This window comes from Saccopteryx leptura, chromosome 1 (assembly GCF_036850995.1).
Source record: "Saccopteryx leptura isolate mSacLep1 chromosome 1, mSacLep1_pri_phased_curated, whole genome shotgun sequence".
Lineage (NCBI taxonomy): Eukaryota > Metazoa > Chordata > Mammalia > Chiroptera > Emballonuridae > Saccopteryx > Saccopteryx leptura.
This window is the reverse complement of record NC_089503.1, coordinates 248,228,232-248,239,357: the sequence shown is the minus strand read 5'-3', so window position 1 is coordinate 248,239,357 and position 11,126 is coordinate 248,228,232. Positions and strand designations below refer to the sequence as shown.

The 11,126-nt window shown below is 51.4% G+C and overlaps 1 protein-coding gene across 1 annotated transcript; it reads left to right on the top strand.

Moving 5' to 3' along the window:
* The first annotated feature begins 2,898 nt into the window (after positions 1-2,898).
* On the top strand, positions 2,899-10,895 carry TINCR (TINCR ubiquitin domain containing). Its single transcript, XM_066344825.1, has 3 exons — positions 2,899-3,345; positions 5,245-5,335; positions 5,891-10,895. Exons 1-2 carry the CDS (start codon positions 3,086-3,088, stop codon positions 5,246-5,248), a joined length of 264 nt encoding a protein of 87 aa, XP_066200922.1. The 5' UTR covers positions 2,899-3,085; the 3' UTR covers positions 5,249-5,335; positions 5,891-10,895.
* Positions 10,896-11,126: the final 231 nt, after the last annotated feature.

Sequence of the window (11,126 nt, the reverse complement as noted above, 5' to 3'; positions counted from 1 at the left end):
GCGACCTTGGGTCCAAGCTGGTGAGCTTTGCTCAAATCAGATGAGCCCGTGCGCAAGCTGGTGACCTCGGGGTCTCGAACCTGGGTCCTCTGCATCCCAGTCCGACGCTCTATCCACTGCACCACCGCCTGGTCAGACCATTCCTCATTCTTTTTTTTTTTTTTTTTTACAGAGAGAGAGTCAGAGAGAGGGACAGATAGGGACAGACAGAGAGAGAGGGACAGATAGGGACAGACAGACAGGAACGGAGAGAGATGAGAAGCATCAATCGTTAGTTTTTTGTTTCAACACCTTAGTTGTTCATTGATTGCTTTCTCATATGTGCCTTGACTGTGGGGCTATAGCAGACCAAGCCGGTGAGCTTTGCTCAAACCAGATGAGCCCGTGCTCAAGCTGGCAACTTCGGAGTCTTGGACCTGGGTCCTCCACATCCCAGTCTGATGCTCTATCCACTGCGCCAGCGCCTGGCCAGGCCCTCATTCTTTTTTAATTTTAATTTTAATTTTTTTATTCATTTTAGAGAGGAGAGAGAAAGGGAGAGAGAGAGACAGAAAGGGAAAGAGAGGAGAGGGAGACAGAGAGAGAAGGTGAAGAGGAGCTGGAAGCATCAACTCCCATATGTGCCTTGACCAGGCAAGCCCAGGGTTTCGAACCGGCGACCTCAGCATTTCCAGGTCGACGCTTTATCCACTGTGCCACCACAGGTCAGGCCCTCATTCTTTTTTTAACATTCATCTGCACAACAGTGTATTCTAAGCGCCTGTAGTAATGTTCATTCTGTCCATAGGTGAAAAAATTGCAAGTGAGAATGCCAATCAAGAAGCAATATGGAGCCTGACCTGTGGTGGCGCAGTGGATAAAGCGTCGACCTGGAAATGCTGCAGTCCCCGGTTCGAAACCCTGGACTTCCCTGGTCAAGGCACATATGGGAGTTGATGCTTCCAGCTCTTCCCCCCCCCTTCTCTCTCTCTGTCTCTCATTTCTCTCTCTCCCTCTCCTCTCTAAAATGAATAAATAAAATTTAAAAAAAAAAAAAAAAAAGAGAAGCAATATGGAAATATCTTAACAGTTTTATGGGGGTTTTTTTGTTTGTTTTTTCAGAGACAGAGAGAGTGTCAGAGAGAGGGATAGACAGGGACAGAGAGACAGGAATGGAGAGATGAGAAGCATCAATCATTAGTTTTCGTTGCGCATTGCAGCACCTTAATTGTTCATTGATTGCTTTCTCATATGTGCCTTGACCGCGGGCCTTCAGCAGACCGAATAACCCCTCGCTGGAGCCAGCGACCTTGGGCTCAAACTGGTGAGCTTTTGCTCAAACCAGACGAGCCTGCGCTCAAGCTGGCGACCTCGGAGTCTTGAACCTGGGTCCTTCTGCATCCCAGTCCGACGCTCTATCCACTGCGCCACCACCTGGTCAGGCTACAGTTTTATGGTTTTTTGTCTGGTATTATTTAATATTTTTTCATTAATATTTTAAAACTTTTTCTCATAACAAATCTAGTTTTGTGTACCTCTTTTACTGTTCTTAAGTATTAAATGCATGAAATAATAAACTATCTTTCGGTATATCTTTTTTTATACTTAAAATGGTCTTTAAAGCAGAGAACCGGTTGTTAAATTATATGAATCCCACCACTGCTCGCCTCCTTCCCCTGCTCACTCTGCTCCAGCTACCAGGGCCTCCAAGCTGTTTCTCCATCCACCAGTCATTATTTTACCCTTGGGCCTTTGTACTGGCTGTTCTCTCCTCAGTCTGCAGTACCCTTGACCCTTGACCCTTTGCATGGCTGACTCACTGCTTCTCACCTTTAAAACTCAATTCAAAAGCCACCTCCTCAGAGAGATCTCTCCTGACCTTGATCTTTGTCTAAGCAAGTCACCAATCTCTCTCTCTCTCTCTCTTTCTATTAAAGATTTTATTTATTTTATAGAGAGGAGAGAAAGGTAGGGGGTTAAGGGGTCAGGGGAAGAGCTGGAAGTATTAACTTCTCCTATATGACTTGATCTGGCAAGCCCAGGGTTTTGAACCTGTGACCTCAACGTTCTAATTCGAGCTTTATCTATTGTGCCACCACAAGTCAGGTTCTCTCTCTCTCTCTCTCTCTCTCTTTAATTTTTCTTAAGTGAGAAGCGGGGAGGCAGACAAAGAGACAAACCCCAGCATGCGCAAGACCCAGGATCCACTCAGCAAGCCCCCTATGGGGCGATGCTCTGCCCATCTGGGGCGCTGCTCCATTGCTTGGCAACGGAGCTATTTTAGCCCCTGAGGCAAGGCCACGGAGCCATCCTCAGCGCTGGAGGTGGGGGGTGGGGCTGCGGGGGGCGGGTGGCAACTTGCTCCAACCAAGCCACTGGCAGTGGGAGGAGAAGAGAGAGGAGGAGGGTTGGAAAAGCAGTTGGTCACTTCTCCTGTGTGCCCTGACCTGGAATCGAACCCAGGACATCCACAGGGCAGGCAGGCGCTCTACCGCTGAGCCAACCGGCCAGGGTGCTCTCTCTCTCCCTCTCTCTTTTAAAATTTTTCCATTGATTTGAGAGGAAGGGAGAAAGAGGAGGGGGGGAGGGGGAGAGAGAGACAGAAAGAGAAACATCAACTCGCTGTTCCATTTAGTTGTGCACTCACTGGTTGCCTCTCATATGTACCCTGACCCAGGATCAGCCCCACCGACTTCTGGGCGCTGCGACAACGCTTCATTGAGCCACTCGGCCAGGGCCCACATATCTCTTTTCTTCCTCCTTTTTCTCTTCCTAGCACTTCCCATGATAGGATGCATTGTGTATTTAGGTATTCATCTTTATGATGTGTCCTCTTTTTGTGGGTTTTGTTCCCAGGTATCCCGGGAGCTTCCAGTAGGTATTTACTAATCTGTGCATAAACGGAGGGGTATCTGCGGGTGGCGGTGAGGGGCCCTGGGTCTTCCCTCCCTGTGCGCCCCGCCCTCACGAGGCCTTCCTCAGCACACCAGGCGTGGCCGGAGGACGGGCGGGGCGCGGCGGGGGCGGGCGGCCAAGCCTGTCGGGCGGGTGCGCAAGGCGCGAAGAGCCGAGGCCGGGGCCGGGTCGGGAGTGCCCAGCGGGCGCCATGGAGGGTCTGCGGCGTGGCCTGTCGCGGTGGAAGCGCTATCACATCAAGGTGCATCTGGCGGACGAAGCGCTGCTGCTGCCACTCACTGTGCGGCCGCGCGACACGCTCAGCGACCTGCGCGCCCAGCTGGTGGGCCAGGGCGTGAGCTCCTGGAAGCGAACCTTCTACTACAACGCCCGGCGACTAGACGACCACCAGACAGTGCGGGACGTGCGCCTGCAAGACGGTTCCGTGCTGCTGCTCGTCAGCGACCCCAGGTGGCCAGGGACGGGGTCAGGGATAGGGTCCTGGGAGGTCGGGCGGCAGGTCAGAGTAGGACCTGGCTGGGGTCCTGGGTAGAGAGAGAGTGAGTCAGGGCTGGGAGAGGACGGCAGGGAACAGGAGAGCCTGTTGGGATCTAGGTGGGAATGGGAGTGACTCTGGGCTGGGGGGAAATGGCAGGGCACAAGAAGGCCTGGCTGGGGTCCAGGTGGGTGGTATGTGGGTGGGAGGATGGAATAGGGGTCCTTCCCGCCCCCTTGGACGTGTCCTCCTGGGGCCTGAACACTGCTCCTGTTTGTACCTGCTGAGAAGGATGAAGGGAGGGAGGCATGAGAGAGGCTGGGAGGGCAGCTGGATGGTTCCTGCCTGCTTCCTTCCTTTCTCTGCCTCTGTCTGCCCCCCACCCCCCGCTTTCTCAAGACCTCTCTTTGTCTCCCTTCTCTCCTCTCAGTGGTGCTGTCCTATTTTTTCCACTTCCTATCATTCTTTCTGTCTCTCGGTGGCTGTGTCCACTTCTATCTTTGCTGTTTTCTCTGTGTTCTCTCTCCACGTCTCTCTGTACATTTCTGTCTATGTTGCTCTGTATCTTTCTGAATCTCTCATTTTTCTCTCTTCATCCATCTCCCCCACCATGCCTCTCCACCCCACATTCCCATCCTGACACTTGCTGCCTACACCTGGCCATCTGGAGTCCTGGCCATCACGACCCACAAGAGACCCGTAGAGAAGGGGATTTGGGCCATGGGAACAACGCATACCAAGGCCAGGGGCAGTTCTGGGAGATGGTGGAGGCCGATGCCTGGCGATACTGGTAGTGAGGTTGGGGAGATGGGCAGGAGCTGGTCTCAGAGTTCCTGATGCCACTTTGGAGGTGTTGGGCAGGGGACATACTGGTGTCATATGAGTGACCCTGAAGTTTATGGGGGTCGTGCTTGCTGGGCCACAGAGGTTTGGTCTGCCAAGCCTGGGATGATGTTCTGAGAACAGGAGCCTCAGATGCTGGTCCTGGAGACTGAAAGTGGGGGCAGGGGAGGTGGGAAGAGCCTGCCACCCCAGGCTCTCAGGAGGGAGGATCTCAGGGGCAGGGGGAGACAGTAGGGTGGTTACCAATGGGGATTTGGGGCTTGCGGCTGGGAGAAGGTGTTCCAGGCAGTGCACCTTCTATAAGGTCTGGTAGCTGGACAACCCACAGACATCCATCCACACACCATAATCATCGTTCAGTATGCAGTAAGCATTTATTGAGTGCCTGCAGTGTGCCAGGTCATGTGCTGGGCCCTAGAACACAGTGGGGACTTAGACCAGGCCTGCCATTGTGGAGCCCGCCCATAGACAGTTCAGTAGGGGAGAGACATGAAACCAAATAAACATATGATTAACGGCAGGTTGGAATGTCCACCTCCCTCTCTCCCTCAGCTCCTTCAGGCCTTTGCTCAGATGCTACCTCAGTGCAGTCTTCCCTGATCACCCTGTTTAAAATCACATCCCACCCCACCCCTGCTTTTACCTTCTCTCTGACACTTAACAGCCCCTGACATCTCTATATTTTTTTAATTCTTTCACCCCACATTCCCCACCAGACTGTAAGCTTTATGAGGGCATTGTTGTTCATGCTATTTACTGCTGTGTTCCTAGTTCAGTGCCTGGCACATAGTAGGTGCTCAATAAATATTGTGGAATGTATTGTCTGAGGTGAGGAAGGGGCTGCTCAGAACATTTTCCTGGAGCCCTAGTGGTGCCTGCCAGTGGGGAGAGGGTCTCGAACCTGGAGGTAAGGCCTGGCAGATGTGGGAAGATGTATCAACCAGACATTGAGCAGGCAGAAGAGGCCGTGAGTGCTGAGGTGAGGGCTAAGTTTGGCCTGCAATCTGTGTCTTTCTGTCCCCTTCCTTCAGGTAGTCTGGGTTGGAGGAAGTAGAGCCATGACCAAGGGGACTGAAGATACTGGCTGAAGGAGCAGGCTGGGGTGGGGGACTCCTTCAGGAGGTAAGTCATTCTGAGGACCTTACATATTGCAGGACCACAGATGGGGAAAAATGAGGCCCAGTGAGGAGAAGGGACTCACCTCTGTTGAGTGTCACCCCCCCACACACACACATACTATAATCCCTTGGCTTTTCACCCCTTGGGCAAGGACACTATCCTTGTCTTCTCACTTAACTTTAACTGACATGTGTTGCCCCTAACTAATATGAATGATGGGACCCTTACTTGCTGTATGACCTTGAGTGAATCACTCTGCCTCTCTAGGCTCTGTCACCCTCCTTACAACTGTCCTCCCTGCCTGAATTCCTGTGACTCCCCCCAGGTGGTTCCAAACGGCCAAGCTCCCTCTAAGAATGGCTGGCTACCTGTGACCATTCTCATCCCTCCTGGTGGGCACCAGGCCCATGGGGAAGGAGGCAATGACTGGAGGTGTTGCTGTCCACATTAGGAGGGGATATTAGGGAAAAGAGAAGGAAACCTGGCCAGAGAGCTGGTGTTTCACCCTTCTAAAGGCCTGAATTGAGATTGTCTTATCCACCCCTCCTACTGTTCCAGGTTCTGTGCTCCTGGGGTGGATAGTGAAACATCGGCCCGACCAACTGATGCCCACTGCCTCGGACACTCCTGATGGAGCCCCACTCCCTGACACTGAACTAGGACATTGTCACCCCAGCCCATCCAGTCAGGTTGTGCTGTGTGACCCTGAGGCCGTATCTTCCCCTTTGGGGCCTCCAGTGCCCAGTCTGCAGCAGGAACCACTGTGCCACCTTGAGAGGCTCCCATGGGCAGCCAGGGGATATCATATGAAGAGAAGCACTGAGGGGAGAGGAAAGGAGGTCAGGGCAGCACCTCTCTTACTTTGTACATTCTCTTGGCCGCACATTTGCCCAAGCAGTGACCCCTGACTAAGGCACCTTTCACATTCCTCTCTGTGGCTCCAGCCCACCTGGGATTCCAGCTTTCTCCAGGAAATCTCAGATGCCCTCCGGCCAGCCAGGGAGCACCTTGCCCTCTTCTGAGCCTTCCACAAGCCCCCTCGACTGTGAACAACCTTGGCCACTCACTGACGGAGTGACAGCTAGTCACTCAGGAAATCTAAAATGACTAAAGGTAGAACCTGGGGGTGCCCTGCCTGCTCCCAATTCTCCAGTGTTACCCTGTGTTCCACCCTTATCCCCAGATACCTCCCTACGTTGCATCTGTGCCCACCGCCTCAGACATGTCCTCTGCATAATGCCTTGTTCTCCTACCTCATGTACGTGTCTCCCGGATGTTTCCTGAAAGGCTTTGGTCTAGTAGGCAAGGATCTGGGGCCCCCTGTGCCTGGTAGAGCTCTGAGACAGGGGTGGTTCTCTTTTTCTTTTTTTCACTCCACTCTTATTTTCACTGTGACAATATAACACATTTTTGCCCTGTCCCAAATGCCACGGACAAGCCCCCAGCAACTTGGGTCGATCCATCGTGGCTGAAGCCGCTTACCCTCCTTTTCAGTCTGAGTCTTGTGTCATGGGTGGTAATCTTGGAGGCGTTCCAGACAGTGCGTTGTGGGGATGCTGGGTGCAAGACCCCCACCCCCGCCTCTCCTCCCTGGGTAGAATGCTGAGCCTCGATTGGACCTCTGACCTGCAGTCCCTGGCCTCTGGTCCTTTGAGCTAACCCCAGGAGCTGGGGGTGCGGGACCTGTGCACCGTGTGGAGAACCATGTTCATGCTCTAGGAGCTGGCGTGGTGCAGGGAAGAGGCACAGGAGCCTGGGAAGAAATAATATTTTAATTAAGAGTTGTGCTGGCCACAAGGCTAGGAATGGAGACAGGTAGATAAAAAATCCTGGCCATAGGGATAGTGCGCTCAGACAACATGTTTGCCTGTTGAAGGGACTGCTCCAGGCCCACACAGGCACCTCTCCCCCACAGGCACCTCTCCTCGGGCCAAGAGGAGAGGGCAATGGAGGGGGAGACAGACACCCAGGAAGGGGGGTGGGGGGAGAAGAGACAGAGGGCTCCCCACTTCCCTCTTGCTGCTAGCTGGAGGTGTAGTGCCTCCTTGCCTCTGGGCTTTTCCTGTGATGTGTAAACAGGCCTGATGTGGTTCACAAGCTGGGGGCAGCTCTGTATCTTAATTTTTTTATTTTTTATTTTATTTTATTTTTTTTATAGGGACAGAGAGAGAATCAGAGAGAGGGATAGATAGGGACACACAGCATCAATCATCAGTTTTTCATTGTGACACCTTAGTTCATTGATTGCTTTCTCATATGTGCCTTGACCTTGGGCCTTCAGCAAACAGAGCAACCCCTTGCTTGAACCAGCGACCTTGGGTCCAAGCTGGTGAGCTTTTTGCTCAAACTAGATGAGCTCGTGCTCAGGCTGGTGACCTCGGGGTCTCGAACCTGGGTCCTCCACATCCCAGTCCTGTGCTCTATCCAGTGCTCCACTGCCTGGTCAGGCACAGCTCCGTATCTTAGAGGGTAATAATCCTCATAGGTCAAGGTTGCCAGTTCCATCCTCCATTAGGGTACATACAAGAGTCAAAACCAGTGAATGCATAAATAAATGGGACAAAATAAATCAATGTCTCTCTCCTTCTTACCAATAAATAAAGTTAAAAAAAATAAAAACCAGCCTGATCTGTGGTGGCACAGTGGATAAAGCATCAACCTGGAAACCCTGGGCTTAACCTGGTCAAGGCACATGTGGGAGTTGATGCTTCCTGCTCCTGCTCCTCTCTCTCCCTCTCTCCCCTATCTAAAATGAATAAATAAAATAAATTTTAAGGAAAATTAAAAAAATAAAAGCCACCCCAGCTTCTATCAGGATCTGCCACATTCTCCTGGTGTCTCAACTTACTTTGAACTGCCAAATGTGCTACTAACAGCAGCTGTGCTGACCATAATTACAGCCCATTTTACAGATGGGGTGTCCAAGGTCACTGCCTTCCAGGCTTTTGGCAGCCCTTGAACTGTGGGATCCCCAGCCCACGCAGGGGGGTCTCTGGTGGAGGATAGGGGAGGGTTTCCTGCTTCTTGACTGGGGATGAAGGTGTGGGAAAGGATTTTCAGGGCGGTTTCACACAAATAATGTGCAAATTTGATGCAAATCACATGCAAATCGCCACCTATTTCTGAAGCCTCAGCAGCTCTGGCATGTTCTGAAATAATACTGTGGGACCCGTCCCTGGGTGTTGGTCTGGAGGCAAGATACAAAACCTTTCCCTTTCCTCCTCTTTTTCCCTTTTCTTCCCTCTTTTTTCCTTTCTTCCCCTCCTTGTCTTCCTTTCTTTCCTTCTTCCCCTCTCTCTCCTTCCTTCCCTTTCTCCCTTCTTTTTCCTTCTGTTTTCTTTCTTCACATTATTTGTTGAAGGCTTCCCAGTCCTGAAATGAATGAATACAAACAGCAAAAGTGGCTTCTGGCCTGACCTGTGGTAGTACAGTGAATAAAGCGTTGACCCGGAATGCTGAAGTTGCCAGTTCGAAACCCTGGTACCCCATCAAGGCACATGCGAGAAGCAACTACTATGAGTTGATGCTTCCTGCTTCTATCCCCACCCCCTAAAATCAATAAGTAAAATCTTAAAAAAAAAAAAGGTGGCAGTCCTGTGTGGTTAGCTCACTCAGTTAAGAGCATTGTCCCAAAACGACAAGGTTGAGGGTTCGATTCCCAGTTAGGGCACACATGGAACACAACTAAGTAATGCACAACTGAGTCAACAACAAATGAATGCTTCCCTTCCCCCTCCCCCTCCCCTCTCTCTCCCTTCCTCTCTGTGTCTCTTTAAAAAGAAAATCAATAAAAATTAAGCCCTGGCCATATAGCTCGTTCGATTCCCTGGTCCAGGCACATACAGAAACAGCTTGATGTTCCTGTCTCTCTCTCTCTCTCACACACACACACACACACACACACACACACACACACACACACACACATACAAATAAATAAATAAAAAAGAAAGAAAGAAAAGGAGGGAAAAAAAAAAGAAATGGCTTCTAGTGTCACTATTTCCAGATGAGGAAACTGAGGTATAAGCCGGACCTGGGATCCCAGAGCCACATGTGGAAAGTGTCTCCTGCCAAGTGTCCTTATAGACCAAAGTGGATGGTATCTGTGACCCAAGGAGGAGAGATGACAGCAGCTGGAGCAAGCCTGATGGGGCTTGGTGGGGCCAAGGGGAATGTTTCCGGGGTTTCTTGACCTTGAATGGCAGGTGGCCAAGCTTGGATCTGGAAATATCTCACATTGACTTGTGTTGCTCCTTCATTCTTTCTCCTGCTGCTCCATCAGCATGTTCCTTGAATTCTGGCCATAGCCCTTCTGCTCCATTTGCATGCCCTAGCTGTTTGTCAAGCTTCTATTCATTCTTCAAAACCTCAGCTCCAATGTCCCTTCTTTATGAAGCTATTTTTATTTTTTCTTGTGGGAGATACAGAGAGTCAGAGAGAGGGACAGATAGGGACAGACAGACAGGAAGGGAGAGAGATGAGAAACATCAATTCTTTGTTGCGGTTCCTTAGTTGTTAATTGATTGGTTTCTCATATGTACCTTAACCGGGGGGCTATAGCAGACTGAGTGACCCCTTGCTTGAGCCAGCGACCTTGGGCTCAAGCTGGTGAGCCGCGCTCAAGCCGACGACCTTGGGGTCTCGAACCTGGGTCCTCTGCATCCCAGTCTGACGCTCTATCCACTGCACCACCACGTGGTCAGGCGAAGCTATTTCTGATCCTCTAGGAAGAGCTTGCGTTTCCCTTTGGGCTTCTGTTGCCCTGGATCTCTTTTTCTGGCCAGCCATGACCACTTGGAGCCAACAGTGTCATGGTACTCTCTGGCTCGATTCCAGCACCTGTCTGATTATTGCACACTTCAGACCTTTGCATATGCATAGTCTCTACACAGAATGCCCTTTTCAGTCTTTTTCATCTGACATACCCCTAAAATTGCGAGGCCCACTACTAATGCCCCATCTCCATGTAGGCTCTACCCTACCCCTCTCTCCCAGACCACATCTGAGTCCTGTAGCCTCCATCCCTCTTTCTGGCCTACCCTAACCCTTGGAACTGGGAGATCTGTTTGTCTTCCCAGTCTGAGGAGTTGCCTCCAGAATCCCAGGATCACCCAGGTTGGGACTAGGTACTGAGGGGCCATCTTTGAATGTACGTTGAATAAAAGATTATTTGAAAACAAAATCAAGTTCAAACTCCATAACTAAGTACTTCTTTCACCCTTCCCTCTCGCTCACCTCCAGCCTTTGCATAATCTGTTCCCTCTGCCAGGAATGCCTTTTCCCTTGAATCCTATTCTGGAGGGGCCCAAGCCAACCGCCTCCCCTCTGGGCTGTGAAACTGGGGGAAGCCTGTCCCCCATCCCAGGGCCTCTCGGGCTCCTGGCTCCACCCCTGGAGCAAGTCTGGGCTGTGAGGAGTTTCGGGTGAGACTTGGCAGCGACACCTCGGCCCACGGAGTCCTGGGGAGGAGCCACCTCCTACTTTGGCTGCCCACCTGGTTTTTGATCCCAGAATGTCAAGGAGAATTTTCCTGGGTGGCGAGTAAGTCCAAGCAATTCACAGAGGAGGCATCTGTGTCTTAGATACTGCAGGTGCTCAGACTTCCTGTTTCAGTCCTGCTCTGTCTCTATTTCTCTCATTCCCTCCCTGCCTCCTTCCATGTGTGTGGCCTCTCTCTCTCTCTCTCTCTCTCTCTCTCTCTCTCTCTCTCTCTCCCTTTTCTCCTTTCCCCTTCCCTTCCTCCCTCCCAGTGACTCCATGCTGGGTTCTGACATTCTCTAACTCTGTTTGTTCA